At 31.6% G+C, this 20,865-nt stretch overlaps 1 protein-coding gene across 1 annotated transcript in view; it reads left to right on the top strand.

Annotated features, from left to right (window-relative positions):
- Positions 1–14,650, top strand: part of LOC412330 (ubiquitin-conjugating enzyme E2 H) — a 42,159-nt gene extending 27,509 nt beyond the window's left edge. Inside the window, exons 3-5 of the mRNA XM_006564718.3 lie at positions 4,135–4,302; positions 4,443–4,571; positions 4,778–14,650. Coding sequence (XP_006564781.1) covers positions 4,135–4,302; positions 4,443–4,571; positions 4,778–4,914 — 434 coding nt within the window. The 3' untranslated portion in view covers positions 4,915–14,650. The remainder of the gene's footprint in view (positions 1–4,134; positions 4,303–4,442; positions 4,572–4,777) is intronic.
- Positions 14,651–20,865: the final 6,215 nt, after the last annotated feature.

Below are 20,865 nucleotides of genomic sequence, written 5' to 3'. Positions count from 1 at the left end.
GGTACTTTTTTTTACACAGACAAGTGGAATATTTATACTGTGAGTCATGTCCAGGAGCAATTGGGTTACGTTTATTATAATTCCCGTCTAATAACTTTGACACTGGTATAAATATGCTCAACAATAATAGCTCCAATTGGATCTGATAAGAAGATCTGATAACTTTGAATGTTACATATTTTTCGCGACAAGTCTCATTATACAGAAACATTAATCCAAGTTACGGTGTCAGAAGATTAAAAAAGAAAGAAAGACTCGCTAAATCGATCGTATCAAAACAACGATTCTAAATCCACTCGTTAAACTCACAAAACGTACGTTAAAAAAAACATAATATAACATTTTCGCTTTATCATTTATATTCCGAATATAAAAAGAAAAGAAAAGAATATCCAAACAATTTATCCAATAATACAAGGATCAAAAATAGCGATAATCGAAGTTGGCAGGAATTCGATAAAAAGCGCGTGTATATATCATTGTTCCAATAACGCAACGATTTCAAAGGTAGGATAAAAGAAAAGAAAAATAAAGAAGAAGAAGAAGAAGAGACCAAAAAACGAAAAATGAAAGAAGAAGGATGAGTCGCGAGGTTCGGTGAACTCCGCTCGTACGGGGGATAGGAATTAACTCGGTTGCCGCTTGTGCATTCTAGCAGCTCCGATTCCGCGCGAATATCGATACTTTCACCGTGAATCCGCGCGCTTGTGTTTCCACGTGCGTGTACGCACAGGTGGGTCACGTTTCTCGCCTACGCCTCTGCACAATACACGCTTGCACCGTGTCGGCCACGTGTACCCGTCTATAAATGTATACGGGTATACACGTACATTTGCGTTCACGATTCGTGATTCTCGAAGGCAAAAGTCGGTCCTGCGTGACGGAGAATCGAGAGAGCAGCACCAGTGTAATGATACGGTAGTAGTAGTACCTCTCGTTTGCCACTCGTTTTTCGTATATACTGGATGATGCTTATTTGATAAATTTTGTTCCTTGGATTTTAACTCGAAAGCTAGGGGAAAAAAAAGAAACGGAAATTAATTATTTCTTTCGATTCGAGAGCTTGCAATTCGATTTTGAATGTTTAATCTTGGTTTTTGCGAGGTTTTGATGGAGAGAAGTGTTTCAAGGATTCGTTGTTATTTTTTTTTCCGGATGGTATACTTGTTTATTTGATAAAGTATTGATGGATTTTAAGTAAGAGAGGTAAAAAAAAAAAAGAAAGGGAAATGAATTTCATTCGGTTTGAGAATAGTATTGAATGTTTAATCTTGAAGGATTTTTTTATAAAAAAGTTCTTTGAGATTATAAAGCGAAAAATGATAAATTTGATAATAACGTGTTCTTACGTTTAAAGATATTTTATGGAAAATCAATGCTTGCTTAAAATTAATGTCACTTTCGAAATAAAGTGATACATTCGATTGACATTTCTCATGAAATTACGAAATATACTTAATAATCTTTTCGTATCAATAATTTTCAAGGTTGAAGAAAAAAAAATTTCTCCCATACATTTCTACGAGTATCTTCTCGAGAAGATACTCGGTTATCGATAAAAAGCATAAACCATTTTTCATTAATCTCGACTTAATTACGAAATCATTTCGAAACAGGCTGTTCGATTCATATAAAGTTGGCTACTGGAGATTGAATAAATTTAAAACGGTGTACGAAATTTGCTTGTCGTTAATTGATCACGTTATTACGTCATCGTCACGCTATCACCGCAATTTCGTCGCAGATGGTCCAGTAACGAATAACCGCGAGCGGAGAAAGCGGATGGAATCGGCGGGGGTTGCGTTTCCACCCTCCCCTTCCGCCGGCTTTTCCGCTTTCGACGCGATTATCGTGCGATGGATGGATGCTTCTCGATTTCTCTCTCTTCTCCACCATCCATACCGATATTAATTTCGAGGATCGACGATTGCCTATTATCAATTAACCAGCTGGCACAACCGTGGCATAACAAGAAGACAAATGTCTCGGGGATGTTTCGATATAGTTCGTTATTTCGATCGATATCGTGTGAAGGCATAATTTTTGTATAAGGAAGAGAAGGATGATCCATTAATAAATCGAAAGTGTGAAATTTTAATTAATAATAATTAATCCGAGAATTTAGCGTCTATCGAAGATAAGAAATTTGTAAATATTATTTGTAAGAAAGTTTCGAGGAGTGTAATAAATTAATAATTATATATATCGACTTTCTCCTCTAATCCAAATTGAAGAAATTTGTTCTGACGAGTAAGCAAACAATTTGGATAAAGATGTTATGGGATAAATTATCAAAATTGAAAATCGAATCGAAAGAAATTTACATTTATAATTAAAGACAGGGTTAAAGAAAAGAAAAGCAATAGTCTGTAAAAAATCTACTTTACAAACTTTACCATACATCGATTAACAAAGCCATTTTCTTATGAAGGCTTCACGAGGCTTCGCGCGTACAACTTTTTGCTCTCCATTTTTAACTCGCGCATTTTTTATGAGAACTTCACCCCTTCCTCGATCGCAAACTCAGCTTGCACGACATTAAGGCTGATGCATTTACACTCGAAACACCTTTCCTTCTTTTGTTTTATTCGCTCTTTGATCAACTACGATCAATTCAATATCGATCTTCCCCAAAATCTTCTCTTCTCTCAAATGTTTATACGATTAATTGATCGCCATCACGGTTTCGAGTTCCAGTTTTGTTCGTCGAAAAAACGAAGAAAGACGCTGTTTCCCTTCTTTTCTTTCCTTTCATCTTTCTTCTCTATCTTACTTCTCTCGACTCGTTTCCAAAGCGTTGATTTTAATCAAAATGAAAAGTTTTGTTTCGCCCCTCGTCGTCGAAATAAATTTCGCTCTTCGGTCAACTCTCTTCTCTCCGATCGACCGCTATTCGTGGTCGCGTTTCATTCGCCACGTACGATCTATCGATGGCCATTGAATCACTTTCCCGCAAATAATTAACGAGAGCCACGCTCGTTTTCTCGTTTTGAATTTAAATGATGCGGATAATTCGATACTTTGAACCGAATTTTCGGACAAATTTTGAACAAAACGCTGCGCGATCGATATAACTCGCTCCTGCGAACCGATTATCGCCTCACTTTTCCCATTTCGAAACAATTTCCATAAAAAATTTAAATTATATTTACTATTTTTCTTTTTACGACGATAAAATAGTTGTTGTAAAAAAATAAAATTTTACGATTCTTAAAAAAGGAAATTAATTCCTTTAAAAGTAAGCAAACTAATTTCTTTTTCTTTTTTTCATCTCGTGGAGAAATAGTTTGCGCTTTTGGATGGAGCATTAGCAAAAGGGTTAATAGAATTACGCCGTTATCGAATATCGCGTAAACTTGTTCACAGCTTCCGGAACAAGTGTGTACATCGTTAAGCAACAAAGTTGTTCCAAGTTGATTACGAATGGTATAATCTCGATTTCATTAAGTTCCGAGAAATACATACCTTATCAAGCAATTCTTCTTCAAAAGTGTCGAAAGAATTCGCATTATTCGAGAAACTCTTCCAGTTAAAAAAAAAAGAAAGAGTTTCTGGAATAAGCATCGATCCGAAAAACATTTTGTCTCGTATCCCGAACTTCGATGGATTCTCCTTAATGGAACCTTCCATTTCCTTTTCCCCCGCGCTATTATACCGTTCGATGCTCCAGTTTCCTCGATCTATCGCGAATTATGATGATGTGGAACCTGATTTTTCACCAGTTCGAACTGTGATCGTTCTATTCGCAGTCAAAAATTGTACTGAATAACTATTATATTCTTTACAATTCGTACAACTCTGATAACTTGGATTGGAATTATTGAAATTATTAACGTTGACAAATATTATTTTCGATGGAAAGTTTACACGAGTTAAATTTTAGAAAAATACAACACTGTGGAAATCTAAAACTCTTTTTTAGATCTTCAAAGATTCCAAGAAGACGTTTCGTATGGAGTTTAATTAAAATTAAACTCCCCTTTAAAATATTCTTTATTGTTCATTTAGAAGAGACGAAAAATTTCTTCGATTCTGAAGAACGATACTCTCTTCGTCTATCTTGTATAAAAGACTGACATTTCGCGTACACGCTCGTCGTGCTGATTATAATGAAGTGCTTGTATTACGTTACAGCGCCTTACGAGGGTGGAATATGGAAGGTGAGGGTTCACTTGCCCGAGCACTATCCCTTCAAATCTCCTTCGATCGGCTTTATGAACAAGGTATACCACCCTAACATTGACGAGGTCTCAGGCACAGTGTGTCTAGACGTAATAAACCAGGCCTGGACTGCCCTTTACGGTACGTATTTGCATAATCTTGACGAAATTTTAAATCATTATCCCCCTTATACCATCCCTTCCACAAAAAATAAATAGTAGCTCGATTTCTATCTACCAACCAAGCAATCAATCTTTTCTCCCTGCTCTTCGTTGTTTCAGATTTGTCGAATATATTCGAGTCTTTCCTGCCCCAATTGTTAACATATCCTAATCCAATCGACCCCTTAAATGGCGACGCCGCGGCCATGTATCTACATAAACCTGAGGAGTACAAGAAGAAAGTAGCAGGTGAGCCGATTTTTCTTTCTTTTTTTTTTCTGACCGCGAAAGAGAAACTTTTTCTTCTTTGTTTTTATTTCACGAGCTTCTTCGTCTTTTTTTTTATTTCTTTTTTTTTCTCTCTCTCTCTCTCGAATCGATCGAACCACGTGTCCCACATTATATAGTGTGAATATTAGTTCGAGGATGCAATTTCCTTGTTGATTTCTTGGCAGATTACGTGAGGAAATACGCGACGGAGGAGGCGCTAAGGGACCAGGAGAACTGCGGTACCGAGAACGGAGTGTCGTCCGATAGCGAGTCTTCGATGAGCGACTTCAGCGAGGACGAGGCGCAGGACATGGAGTTGTAACCAAATATTTTACCATCCGTACCCATATCCTTAATCTCGATTCCCTGTAAACTCCGATCGCTCGTCCTACCAAATAGATGCTTACATTTCGAACCTCGAAACCTCACTGTCGGTTTAGCTACGTGGCACACTCGTCACTTTGTTTCGTAGGGGGGGGAGGGGAGGGGGGGGGGAAAAACCGCGATCAGATTGTTCGTTGAACGTTCGTTGAACCCGGGAGGGGTTAAAGAAAAAGAAAAGAAGAAAAGGAAAAGAAAAATGGAATACGAAAGGAACAATAATGGGTCAAACGATTTAAAAAAAAAGAAAAGAAAAAAAGAGGAAAAAAAAGATAAGAAGGAAAAAGAAAGAGATAGGTGAACGATGATCGATAGATAGATAGAAGAGAATATCGCTTTTGGAGTTCTCTTTACGCGAGAGGGGGGGAGGGGGGGAGGGGGCCGCTCTCGTCGCCGAATGTTCTTAAATTAGAGGAAAGGACCGTTGACGAGAAGGAAAATATATGCGCGCCGATGATATATATATATTTTTTGTTTCAATCCTTTCTTTCTTTCTTTCTTTTTTTTTCTTTCTCTCTCTTTCTCTCTCTCTCTCTCTCCTCTTTAAATTTCGCGACTTTGCTATCGATTGATTGAACGTCGATTTATTTCTAATTTGTCTGAGTTTCTGACTTTGGCATCGATTGGCGGTTTTCAACAATCGCGAATCATCAAATATCGGTCATATTTTTGTTTCGCGATTGATCCTGAAAATACTAGGATGAATTCTTCCGTGAGAAAGTTATATATCTATATATATATATATATACTTTTTTTTTTTTTTTTTACAATTTCTCCATTCTCGATATATTTTTTAAGTTTGCCTTATTATTCCATCGCGTTTCGAGTTGTTGGTCGATCTCTCCCTCTTGTTCTTTCTCTTTCTTTTTTTTCTCTCCCTTCTCTCCGATCGGGTCAAGTCAGACGCAACTCGTTTACATGGGCGTTCAAAACGGTGCATGAACACGAAAAAGAATTATTTCTCGTTCGCTTTTTCAAATTTTGTACACATACATACATACATACATACATACATACATACATACATACATACATACATACATACATACATACATACCTCTTAACGGGTGTCGTAATCCACGTTACGCTACGTTTTAATTCTCTGCCTCTCTGTGCGCATTATCCCGATACACGTGCCACGAGCAAGCACGGGGGCACGATACATAATATATATCTTGAACGAATCAGCATCGATTCCGTGTAATAAACGTGTTTTGTTTCTCGTGTTTCGAAAAAAAAAAAAAGAAAAAAAAATATGCTTGCTCGTAGAGTAACGACTCTTTTGTCATTTTTTCACGATACATAATTATATATATATATTATTATTATTATTATTATTATAATTATTATTATTATTATTATTATTAATAATTATTTTCACAAGACGATTGATTCGTCTCTGAAATACGAATAGAAGTGATTCGAACGTTGAAACTATGTGTATGTGCACGCAGGAGTGAATAACGATACGTGATACGTGAAAAGGTGAAAGGAAAAAAAGAAAAAAAAAAAAAAAAAAAGAAAAGAAAAAAGAAAAAAAAAGCTCTGTCCTTTTCCACTCGATCAACATTCGAATCGATAACCTTTTCTTTTTCTCGTCGAAAGATTATCTTATCTATTATCAGAATTATTACGTATCCTTTTTTTTTTTCTTCTGCGTTCGGATAGCGATATTTAGATATACGAAAGGGATGATTTGTCGTTTTACCGAAAGAAAAGTTTTAGGGGGAGGGGGGGAAGAAAAAAAAAAAAAAGAAAAAAAAATATGAAAAATGGAAAATGGATACTAGCTGGTCCATCTTCCTCTTTCTGTTCTGTCATCACCATCCCTGAACGTTTCCCTCGTAGGGCGCAGCAACGAGAAAAGGCTTCGTCAACAGTGTTGAAGACACTGACAAATCTACGATATAAACGTCGTTTAAGTAGCGATGTTAATGTCGGAACGTCCCAACCACAGTTGAAATCTGCACGGTCAACGTTTTTCAACGGAAGGGAAACGATCGAAGACTCGGGTCACTTTCGAACGACCTCAGCCTCCTGTCTCGAGACACACGCGAACACGTCGAACGTAAGAATTTTCGGAGAGTTGCGAGAGGACAACGGTGCTGCATTCACACCGGAATTGCGCCAGTATTCGGAAATGGACGTAGATTTCATACACTCGGGAGGAAGTAGAAGCAATCTGGACACGACTACCGTCTAACCTGATCGTCGCGAAATTTCTGGTGATATTCTCACGATTTATTTTTATCATAAAAAGAGAAAGAAAGAAAGAAAAAAAATATCGTAAAAAAAAAAAAACGAAAGAAAAGAAAAGAAAAGAAAAGAAAAAAAGAAAGAAACGAACGAATATAGATTAAATAACTTAATATTGTTTATATAGGAATTTTTCTAAGTGCATAATACGAGATATTTTTCAAATTTTTAGTCGAAACGAGAGAAAATAGTTTGTAATGGAAAGGAAAAAAAAAAAAAATAATAATTTTATTCCAGCGCGGTTGCGCGCTATCTTTTATTTTTGTCAAACAAGAAAGGATGGGAAAAAAAAAATTTGTTTTTTTTTTTTTTTTTTTTTTATACGATCGATATTTTTTAGAGATAACTTTAACCACCCCGTTCATGCAACGCCGTGTATCCATGTATATCCATTTTTTTTTTTTTTTTAAAATTCTATCGACGTTCGGATTAATCGAGAGCGAGACGAAGTAAGATGGGGGAAAAAAAAAAAATAATAATAAGATAGAATTGGAGAAAAGGAAAGGATACAATATGTGAATGAATAATATAATATAAGAGATAATAGAATTATATTTAGAAGAAATGAATTTTTTTTTTTTTTTTGACGATACGACTCGTATCAATGAGAGATAACGAATTTGTACAAATCTTGGTGCACAATAATCTTCGTTTAGTTGTATAACTCGCTTCAAATTGATCTCTGTCCTTTTGCGTGGTTTATTATGTGTATGCAATACGATCAACTATATGTACAAGTATATAGAAAATGATAATTTAGTGCCTTCTCAGGCAGAAATTGTGCCTTATTAAATGGGTCTCCGTAAAAAAAAAAGAAAAAAAAAAAAAAAGAAAAGAAAAGAAAAAAAAAAAGAAAAAAAAAGAAGAAAGAAAAAAAAGAAAAGAGAGGAAAATTTTATTGGTAATAAAATATATTCGGTGGTAAAACGACGACGAGCATTAATTAAACGAATACACACATACATCAATTAATTAAATCGACCGCTTAAAAGATTGCAAAACTAATATAGCGTGTATAACTTTTATTTTCGAATATTGGAGTAATGTTGAAGAGCTGTGTTAAGTTTTGTGTAAGTTTTTTTTTTTTTTTTCAAAGATTGTTTGGATAGTTTGGAACGTGTTGTTAAAGAGAAATATTAATGAAAAGAAAAGAAAGAGGAATGGATTTAAAGAAATGAAAAGAAATTTTACCAAAAATGTTTATATAAAACAAAAGCAAAAAAAAAAAAAAAAAAAAAAAAAGAAAATCGAAATTTCTCGTCTGTATTTTTGCAATAGGTTCACTCCTTAGTTTTTAACGAATAAATTTAATATTATTGTTCTATATATTATTATTCGCAATATGGACGCGGCTATCGTGTAATTTTGTGTCAAAATACAATTTTTTCTACGATTTCTTTCATGTACATGTGATTTAGAAATTTCTCATACTTGATTTAATATTTTCAGTAAGTCGCAAATCTTTATCAAGATCTTGGTTATCTTGGTAATTTCTTTATTTATTTATTTATTTATTTTTTTTTCTTTTTTTAATTTAGTATGCGATTTTAATCGATCAGGAGATGAGTTCTTAAATTCGCAAATACGATAGCTACGTCCACAACGTTTTTAACTGTTACACATTTTTCCTTTTTATTTAAGGAAATATTATATTTACGTGGAAATAAGAAAGAAAGAAAAAAAAAACGATATTGTCATTTGATAATTTACAATTATTTATGATTATTTAAGATCTGCTTTCATGGAATTTTTTTCGTATGATTCTCAGTGGCTCTATACGTTGGTGAACTGTATAGCAAAAAAAAATGTATTTACTGATTAGAGAAATGATTATTAAAATGGAGTGAAAATGATATCGTCGTTTGTATGGCTTATTAGGCGTTCACATATTTTTTCGATGCTCTTTCTTCAAACATTTTATAACGATGCACATGTAAATTACTTTTCATTTTGTCATAATTTTTTTTTTTTTTTCGTTGCATCATCCCGTCTTCAAAATTTTATGCAAAACAACACACGACAAAGGAAAAGATGAAAAAAGAAAAAAAAAAATGAGAAGAATCTAAATATTCATTTTTTGTCAGATTTTTCGTATGCACAAAAACGATGAATAAGTGAATTTTGTTTTTTTAATTATAATGATTTGTATTTAAAATTTCCGTTTGTTATCCGATAATCAGCAATTCATAGTGATTCCTTTTAAGTTTTTATCTATGCTCTGTAATATCTTTTCATAAAATAATCTCTTTTAATTTTAATCAAGTAAGCTAATTTTAATTTTAATACGTTCTCATTAGAACTCTTTAGGATACATACGCTCCAGACGCGTGTTCTTTTTCTTTTTTAAAACCTCGTCGAACAACAACCAAAAGGATAGGATGGAAAAAGATCGAAAGGCAAGAGAAAAAGGGAATGTGAAAGAAACGATAATTATCATAAATTTTGCGTTTTCTTGTTAGGTTACAGTGATCGAGGAAAAGTCGTATTCATAGATCTCACATTATTACTTTTATACATGTAACATAGGTTTATTGATATTGAATTAATTATATGTTATTATTGATCGTATTCGCACAATTTTATTATGTATATGGTTTTACTAACCGATTGTTTAACCAACCGAAAGGATAGTTTTAATAATCATTTTTTATTTTTTTGCAATTGTTGTTTGTCTCTCCTTATGTTTAACTACTTACATACACTATACATTTAAACCAATCTTTTACTTCATAAGATAGTTATGACGACTTTGTTGTTACTACAATTTCAAAAATTTGGGATCACTTACTTACTTAAAGATTTTGCAATTTTTAATTTCGTTATAAATATTCCATTCTCGTTTATTCTATAATAATTCTTAGAGATATTCTTGATTTCATCGCTAACTTTATCTAATTTTTTTCTGAAATTAAGATAGTTAAACAGTTTCTATCTTATTTCTCTTTCTATTTTTAAATATTCTTCACGTACAACTTTGAACTATATTTGTGACTCACGATTAATCTTATAATTAGTGATAATGACTTTCTCTGTACATCGCCATCTTTACAGTATATTTCTAAATTCTCTGAAGATAGAGCTCTATCATTTTTAATTATAGAAAGCAATATGATTAATTTGGAGGATAATAATAATTTTAAAAGTGATTTCAAATTTTTGAAAAATGGTATACATTATGTCTTCCTTGTTAAAATCGTCCATCCCCCAAAGAATGATAAAGTTTAAAGAGTCAAAACATTTCTCATTTTAAGTCTCCAATCTTGAATTTAATACAATTCAAATTTAAAAAACATCACATTTGCTTATTATTCTACTACACTAACATCAATACCTTTCCATTCAAAAGACTTTTTTTTTTTTTTAAAATTTCCCTTTTTATTTTTATGTTAATGTAATATTTCTTGTGAAAAAGGAAACATAAACAATGCAAAGGAGTCGTTATCTATGATCAAACTAGTTTCTAGATCGATATCAGATCAGAATTGTCAATGATTATTCTTAATTAGAAAGTGCAATCGAATTGACTGTTTTTTTTTTTTTTTTTTTGATGAGTCCTGTTGAAAGGACTCTCATCTCTGTAACTCGTTAATTTTTAATTCACATGTAAAATGAATGAAACATACGTAAGTATATATATACGAATTCACACGATCGTGGGACAACTCCAAAAGCAAGCAGTGACGAGCAATGCCATTCGTTGCCAAAACGGGTGTCATTTCGTTAATTTCCATTCTGGTCAGGGAAGGCGATGAGCGATTATTTGTCCTCGTTCTTCCGTGAAGAAATCGACTGACCACCGGTCAAATGTTTCGGGTATTAACATAAGTTCTCAATTAAAGTTCGCTACGTTTTCCATTTTAAAGTGATTTTTCAAAATGAAGGAACGAGTCGAGTTCTTTTGTCAGAGCAAGAATAGCCGCATGCAATTTCGATTAATAATTAAATAGCGAAAGAGATTTAAACGAGATATTTTTAATCCATTTGTCCGAATAAGAAGAAGAAACAAAATTGAGGAATCTGCTACGATTCTTAAATTACTTTTTCGTATTTTTAAAAAGTTTTTTTCGTTGTTTCGATCTTTCATTAAATCTTGTTGCTTTATCACTTATTTTTAAATTCGTGTATCAAAAAATCTCGTATCGATCACGTAAAGACATAATTGATCCAATATTAATATTCCTTCCTTTAAATTGTACGTAATTTGTGCAATAAAAAAATTGTGAAGATATTTGTTCAGAATTTAAAAAAATTTAAAAGAATATTAATTCTCTAACCAATTAAAACAGCTTGTCCATCGAATAAAATTAAAACCAGGAAATCAACAAAGATAAATATTTTCCGTTTCCAGTTTTTCAATCAAAGAAAATGAAATATTCATCGTTGTCACGGCTATTCTCGTTCCGTCATCAAGATTCGTGGTTATTGTTTTTGAAACACACCTCTCTCTCTCTTTCTCTCTCTCTCTCTTTCTCTTTGTCTCTGTCTCTGTCTCTCTCTGTCTTTTTCTCTCGTAACTCGAAATTTAATCTTTCGAGCATTAAGAATAATTTTCTTAGAGCTGATGATTCACACGACTTCTTCACTTTCATCGAGACAAGGAAATAGCAATATTTTTGCTACTCGTTCATAATAACTATATCGTCGTATGTTATCTAATGTGTTAAATGACGATGCCAACGTACGCATACGCAATAATGGTTGATCAAAGCTAATAATACAGAAACTTATCGTTATCGTGCGATCGAGAGAAAACGATCGAAGCTAGTTTTTACACAGAGAAGAATATCCAACAACGATGTTAATTACGTTAACGGAGAATATATTCGGCTCGATTATCCCATCTGCATCGATTCGCAACAACAAGTCATTTATTTTTTTTTTTTTTCTTTTATTCTTCTTCTTTTTCTTCTTCTTCTTCTTCTTTTTTTTTCCCCATTGTAATCTAGTCTATAACGATATATACGAAACATCTCTTCTCACGTTTTAATTTTAGGGAATAAGGGTAAAGAAAAAAAAAAGAAAAAACGTGTACGAATTTTTAATGGATATCGAAATTGCTGTGTATCGCTCAGGTTTATAAACGAAACTGCGAAACATATTAATTAACGATATATATATATATATATGGGGGAAAATCGAAATGAATTATTAAATGCAATATCTTTTGCCAATAAAATTTCATCAAAATATGTTATAAGCAGAATCGATATCCATTATGGTTAAAATCATCAATTCGTACGTGCTCGTTCAACGCAAAGCTCTGTGTTTAAATGTTTCAGCATAAAAGGAACGAAGAATCGTTCTTAATAATAATTTCCCCCCCCTCGTGGATCGTTGATAATTGTACTTATTGTCAAAGAAAAACGATCCAGCTATGGAGGGGAGGGGGGGAGCCGATGTGTACCGATTGTTGTAAAAAAGAGAAAAAGAAAAAAAAATATATATATAGAATCCTGTTTTCTCGGGATACGTTTAATATTAAGTTTCGATATTAAAAAAAAAAAAAAAAAAAAATAAAATCGAAATATATTCTCCAGTGTGTGCGCCTGATACATTGAAGTACGTTGTAATATTTTGAAATTTGTAAGCGTAGTAGATTTACATTATTTACGAGGTGGATGAGATGAACGGAAGTTGAGCAACATCAATCCTATTCTTCGATTGTCTGTGAGCCGATCGAAAAAAAAAAAAAGAAAATTAGTTGATATATAAATGCAATTATATATATTATATATATTATATATGTGATTAATAATTTTTGAGAAAGTGATGCACAATAACAGGTTTAAAAAAGGAGGAAAAAAAAAAGTTGGAAAGGAAAGAAGAAGGTTGAAGAGAAGAAGAAACATATTCATCATTTTAATCACCATTTTTAATCGGTGGAGTCTTGTTCACGTGGAAATAAAGACGTTTTTATTATTGACTTTTCACTCGTCGTCCAAAGAAAGAGAGAAAGAAAAAACAAAAAAAGAAAATTTCGGTTAAAAGAATGGATAAAAAAAAGAAAAGTAAAATAAAATAAAGAAACAAGTTCGAGTATGCAGGGCTTTAAAACTTAGGTACTGCGTCGGTAGAAGTATTCTCGATACATAGCGTGTAACTTTAGACTAACATTTAAGATGCTGAAACATAAAAAACACGATTGTCATTAACTCTGCAGTAAGACAGTCGGTGATCTCGTAACAGTTCGCGACAAAGATTCACAAAGAGATATATTACGCATCGCAAAAAAAAAAAAAAAAAGAAAAAAAAAGGAAAAATAAGAAACAAAGTATTAAAATCGTTCTCGTTACTAATAAGTAACAAAAAAAGAAAAAAAAAATTAAAAGCGTTCTCGTTAATGTGTTCAGTTTAGTTTTTGCAAAAAAAAAAAGGAAAAAAAAAACGAGAGAGAACATACTACGTAAACCTGTCGAAATAATCAATCACGTCAAACGTGTCAAACGATTTGTTGATTGCACGAAATATACTGCAGGGTTTACGGGGAATCGAGGTTTCAAGAAACATTCGTTAAAGGAACAAAAAGTCAAAGTTAAGCTTTATAAGAATTAAAAAGAAAGAAAGAAAGAAAAAAGAATAGGAATAGAGGAGGAACGTAGAAAGATGGCATTTTTTTGGAACGCTTGTTTCCGTAAAGTTTGAAAAGCGATCGGTAAATGAGAAGAAAAATGAGAAAACGAGATGGAAAAAGAGGTAAAGTTTTCTAAAAAAAAAAAAAAAACTACGTTCCATGTACAATGACGTGAGATCGAATTATTGGTGTCCGTAGAGGTATATATATTTTCTTATTGTAAACGATAATTAGCTCCGCTGCTTTGACACATTAAGGCCTTAGTACGTTAAAATCAGTTGCGTTTCGCGTTTTGTGGAAGATATATCGAGAAAAATCGGGGATAAATCGTTCGAGACTCGTTGCTCGATCTTGATTTATCAATGATCACAATCACAAAGTAGAAAATGAAGATCCAAGATTTTTTGCGAATTGTTCGATGTGATGTTTGTCGATACGAACTGAAAATATTATATCGGAAAATAATTAACACTGTTCCTCGTTTGAATTCTAATTCGAACTGATTTAAGGGAACTAGAGCCTTAAGCTAGTTGTAAAAATTTCCTTAGGTACCTATTGTTTTATTGTGTATGGATTGTCTATGTCTGAATGCTCTGTATCAATTAGATAATACACGATTGATAGAAGAAGGAAAAAGTGGGGGGAGGGAGGGCGGGAGGGGGGAGGGGTACATGGAAAAGAGAGAAGAAAAATGTTTTCTGGGAGATAGTACAAGTGTCTCCGCACTTTAACTCTTTTTAAAAAAAAGAAAAGAAACAAAAAAAGATGAGAAAAGAGAAACATAAAGGGAGAGTGACAAGTACGCAACCACGTGGCGTGCTTCTGTTGTGTTTCGTGGATTTATTAAGAAGAAAAAAAAAAAAAAAAAGAAGAAGAATCACAAAACGTCTTTCTAGGTAGTATAGTAACGGTAATTAAGAACTTGCTGATTCCACGTTTTCATGGCTCATGGCGACACAATAAAGAATAACAATGAACACTACACTATTACAAATATTTATTATAAATAAGATATAACAAATATAAAGGATAAATATATTATATTGAATTAATAATGATTGAACGGAGATGAAATTTTTTGGTACAATAAAATGAAAAGATCAAATGCTGTTGATATTATTTCATCCTCAATTTGTATGTCCCAAAACTTTGCAAATTAATTCTTTTTCTCCCTATCAAACTTTTGCTCCGTTAATTTATTCCATCTTGTAATTTATTATTATAAATGAAAATTGATTATGATTATTAAGAAAATAATCCATGATTCATATATAAAATTAAATCAATATATTATTGGAATTATATTTTAATTTGTATCTTTTTTAAAAAAATTACCATTTTTGTAATTAAATTTTACAGTTTACTCATTTATTATAAAAATACGTAATATATTTTTCATGTTTATTTTTTTAAAGATAAGAATACGACGACATTCAATATTGAGAAGACTTAACACATATCTATACTAACAATCTATTTTAAAGTCTCAATATATTAGCATTGGTAATTTATTCTAAGTTTTCAAGATCAAAAATTCTTTTATTCGGAAATAATGTGTGAATATTATAAATTAAATATCATAAAAATTAATACGTAGAAATTTTATTTTATTTTTTTTATTAAATTTTGATTGAAATTAATGGAATAGTCTAGAGCGAATAGAGGAGATAGAAGAATTAATTAACGAACGATGTTAACTGATTAATTTTGTCTATCCTATCTCGGAATTATCTTAATTAATTACGTGACGTGTTCGATATGGAATCAGAATGTTAAATCATCTCCGGCAGCGATTTCGTACTTCTTATATAAACAGAGACCATTGTGTTCGGGAGGTCATACGATAATACACAATCGTTTCCGATCTTCTATAAAGTTTTTTTCTTTTATAATAAATTGTAATTTGTTAATTTTCACACTTTTGCTGTATATTTAAGCATTTAACAATTTTCTTATGATAATGTACATTACAATCTATATATATTCTGCAAACTCAAGCTACATTTACACATTTAAAATATTAGTTTCTGCTATTATGTTAAAGTTATCGTTAAAATATATAAAAATGATTGATGATCGTAATAATTTATTAATTTTTTAAATTTTATTCAAAATATTTAATGTTTATTATACTTATTATTATACTGTTTATTATATTATTATTATATTTATGCAATATGTAAGAATAATAGTGAATTGTTTATTTTTTTCATATAAAAATATATTTCCTTCATATTAGAGTATTATTACTTTTGAGAATATATTAATTGTTCTTTTTAAAAGGTAGTATTTAAAAAAGAAAAGAATTTCTTTAAAATTGGAAATTAAAATTTACCGCCAAAAAGATCTAATCTGTATTATCGAAAGAGTACTCATATATACATACCAGTTATGTATCTAAAAATTCCTGCAATATCGACGGATCTGTCAATTGAATACATTTTTTCATATTTTTACAATTATCAATCAAAATTTTAGAGTTTAATAATTCTATTTCGAACAAATGATTAGAGAATAATAAGTAACAACATTAATATATAAAGATTTATGAAAAATTATTTCTCATATAAATTTTATTTAGATTGTTTACTTTATCATCTAACGATTCCGTTTTCATTATTGTAAAAAAATATTTATTAAATTTAAATTTTTATTAAAAAAAAATATTCTGAAATAATAATAACCATATTATTTTTATATCTTTGTATAAAAATATTAAAGATTCAAAATAAGTCGAAAATTTTACTCCACTGATCATTGGATAATATGCAGCCATATGTAAAATTGAGACGAGTCGCTTCCAGTATTCCAGTCGTGCCAGAACCACCGAGCGGTGCGAACGTTTGTGCCTCGTGCGTCGTCCTCTAATAATCGTGTATATACGCGCGTATCGGTGATTTTACGACCATATCAAGTCGCACATTTCCGATATAATACAACTTCGTGAATATTTTAACTAATTTCGTCTATGAATCAAACGTGATAGATGTTCAAAAATCTGTGCACAAGAGAATCACAATATCTGTGACACGTAAACGTGAACTAACGAGGCGATCACGAACGTTTTCGCCTTTTTCGTAAGGTGTGATCATCGTGAACGTATTTGAAATATTTTTGGCCATTCGAGGAAGTGTTCCGGCATTCTCTAAAACCGGTGCGTTACCGCCTCGGGAACGATTTCGATCGACAACGTGAAGTGCACTGAAAGTATTGGAGCTGCTACGAAGCGGCGAGAACGTGAGTAAATACGTTTTTTTCTTTTCTCCACTAACGCCGATAGTACAAAGTACAAGTTTTCTCATATTTTCGTTTTTGTTCGTTTTTCCTCTTTTTCCTCCATAACCTCGAATGCCAACAAATATTTTTATACCTTTTACTTGTTTTATACCTTTTATATTGTTTTTCTTCATAAAAAGTTTGATCGGTTTCTATACTTCGATAGGTTAGATTTCGATGGATCGTAAAAAAACGCGCTTTCGGTGACTATGCATTCGAAACATATAAATTCTAATAAATATGTAAGTAATAAAAGACCTATATTTTTCTTTTCAAACTGCTCAAACAGTATATAGTTGTTAAATCGAGTGTGTGTTTCGATCGTTCCTAATAAAAGGCACTCCATACTTTTATTAGGCATCAGCTGACAGTATTAGCACGGACTTTTTCAACAAGATCTGCTTGACGTTAGCCGTGAAGTTAATTTCCTTCGCATTCGAAGTCTCCCAATATTAATATTTCGATAAAGGCAACATGTTATTATTCCATACGAGTAGTTTGCCTAATAGAATCATAAGATTTATATGATTCGTCGCATAAAAGATTCTATATAATTGATTCCAATCGGCACGTTTTATTTATCGTTTCTCCAAATACGCGCTATGTTTTATCGTATTTCTCGTCTAGGAACGCGAAAACGATGGAAATGGAACGTGGAATGAAATTAATTTGTTTCATATTAGAGGAACGCGCGAAATTGGTTTAGTGATATATCTTCCATTTTGAACGGAATTGACAACATGTAGTCACAATCTGAATTGTTTTTTTCCATTCGTAATATATGTATTAATGATTATTGTTACCGTTTATATACATTATTTGCATTTACATTGTTTGTCATAAAAATGTCTACACAACTTCGCTTAAAAGTCAGTGACTTTTCAATTCGATTTTATCGTGCACCTTTCTCGTAAATTATAAATGATAGATTAGCTATGCGTATTGTTACGTTAGTGGGCCAAAGTTTTTATTATTAGTTTTATTTCCATGCAAAACGGATATATCGCATTATGAATCATGTGCAGCATGGGTCGAAACGCACACTCGACAAATCTCGCAAAGGTTAATGACATCTCTCGCGGGTGATGAATCGTTAAAGCTTCCTCTTTTTCATCCACATCGATTCTGCTGACCTAGAATCGATATTGGAAAATATATAGATTCTATATTACGTCGACAATAACAGAAGTCAACTGTTATCTCCATATCTTCAGTACATTTAAAAAGAGAACAGTGTTCTCTGATTATCCGCTATCCGTTTTTTGTTTGAAAAGAATGAATTGAATTTTTTTTTCTTTGAAATTAATTCATTTTTTTAAGCAATTGTATTACTAAAAATATTGGAGATGTAAAATTTATTTCATTTCAATGAATTTTTAAAATATTTATGGAATTAATTGATTTTTTATTGGATATTTTAAATGAGGAAATTATAAAATCTTTACAAATATGTGTGAACGTATAAGACGATCTAGAAGTAACAAAACAGTGAATGTAGAGTGTAAAATATTGAAAATGTTATAAAATATTTAGTAAAAGGTAATTCTTTTTTGGATATTTGTTCAATCAAAGTATTTTTATAATTATGAATGAAGTCTGAAGGATTACAATATCTTAAAAATGATTTTAAAAACTAAATAATTATACAAATCGTAAACACTTCATATCCTTTTTAACATATGAAAAGTAAATTATTTTTGATGCGCACAGTGAAATCAAGAGCCTTACCAAGGCTTAATGAAACGTTCTATTTTTTACTCTGTAGGGTGATAGCCTCTTTTAAGTCGAGTTCAACGACTTGTCAGGCAAGGTCATGTATGATTATAAACATACTTTGGAAATATTGTTTTTTTTGCAATGAATATTTAAAATTTTTGAATTATAGTTGAGGTTATTAAATTCAAATTAAACGGAATTATCCGTCTTATTTTATATTTGTAGCAATAACTTGAAACAAAAAAAAATCCGATCTATGCATATGCTTCGAATGCAATGCCTTGAAATATTTCAAAGGATTCGAATTCTTTCAAATTGTACAAATTCCTTATACGTATCGAATTCGCTGCTTGATGGTCCATTTATGCTTCGATTCGATATCTCAATTTCCTTTTAACTTTCAAATATTCCATTCTATTTTCAATTCTATTTTCATTACTTTGTTACGTCTTTCCGGTATAACTTTGTCTTTGAACTTCTTCCAGAGATCCGTCGTTAATCAAAAATAACTCGTTCAAGAACTCGTCAATGACCTTGAAACATCCTTGACGTCCCAACCAAATTTCTCTTTACGAAATTCTCATCATTCGAATACTTTCTCTTCTCTAACGTTCAATTCTTTTACTCGTTAATTAAAAAAAAAAAAAAGATGTCTCTTATCTAATGCGAGAAAAGAAATATTGTAAATATTTATATCGAAGGATATCGATATAGATGTCGCGTTAAATCGATCGTTCGCCAAGCGTAAGGGTATCGTTATCGAGAAAGGAAAAAGGGAAGAGAAAGAAGAAAAAAAAAAATAAATAAATAAAAGAAAAATAGACGACGCGTGTCTCCTGTAGAAAAACCTTGAAAAAAATGAAACTTGACACCAGCGTGGTAACGTGATACACGACTATGAGATTTCACAATATTATGAAAATTATATTCCCGTGAAACGAAATATCCTTTTATTGTTGTGCAGCCAAAGCAAATTGAAAAGCGCGCTCGTGTGCGCGCGTCGCCTCGTTCTGTCTGTTACTTGAAAAGGAGAGGCCAAGGTGCACCGGCTTCAAATCCGTTTAATTATTACATTATTTAACTTTTATTAAGTGGCGCGCAATTCACTGAAATTTTGATGTCTTGCATGTGATTATAGATATAGTAGGCCTTTATTAATTCAACGTTATCGATTAAATTCATTATTTTATGATTCGATTTGATGAATGTTAGAGATATGTATATAGGAGATGATTCATAAGCAACATTATGATTCATAAAATCAGTAAATGTTGATTCTAATTTTTATAATCGATATAATTTTATGTGATCTAAATTGTAATGGTTAGCTTTTAATTGTATCATGTTTAAAAAATTTTTTTAACGATTAATTTTATATATACATTTTTTTTTTTTCATACTTTTTGATAGCTTTTAATTTGTACAATAAATATCGAATTTAAAATATTGAAAGGTAAAGAAAAGATAAAAAGAGTAAACTTTCGAGACTGTTCGATCCTTTTATGGGAAAAGAGGAGAAAAAAAATTATCGAGAAGCAATAAGAGAGGAAAAAAACACGCAGATGTTTCCTTTTATTTTCTCATCGGATGTCCCAGTGATCGAACAATAATCGTCAATTGACCGGCAATACGATCTAATGAAACCGTACTCGTGCACTCGACGAGGTCTGTTAAAATCCAAAGTTCGTTTGTAATTTACATATTTAACCTTATGTTATTTTTAATAACATTAATAATTATTAAATTACATTACTTTTTCATTAATTTAAAAAAAATTTGGATATTTGTATTGTTAATATTAAAAGAAAAAATACAAGTGCAAATATTAAATTCAAACCGATGATGTTAAATTTCCTTGTTTCTTTTCTTTTCTTTTTTTTTTTAAATACAGAAATATATATATACGGACAGGAAAAGAAATTATACGCTTCAATGAAAAAATTTGTAATTAATGTCATCGTGGAGGATGTATTCGATCGTGCTCTCCTCCTACGAATCAATTTAAATTAAAACAATTTAAAAAATTTAATGAAACGCGATGTAAATTCAATGTCACTAGTACGGAACAAAAGA

This window comes from Apis mellifera, linkage group LG2 (genome assembly GCF_003254395.2).
Source record: "Apis mellifera strain DH4 linkage group LG2, Amel_HAv3.1, whole genome shotgun sequence".
Lineage (NCBI taxonomy): Eukaryota > Metazoa > Arthropoda > Insecta > Hymenoptera > Apidae > Apis > Apis mellifera.
This window is presented reverse-complemented; position numbering and strand designations above follow the sequence as displayed.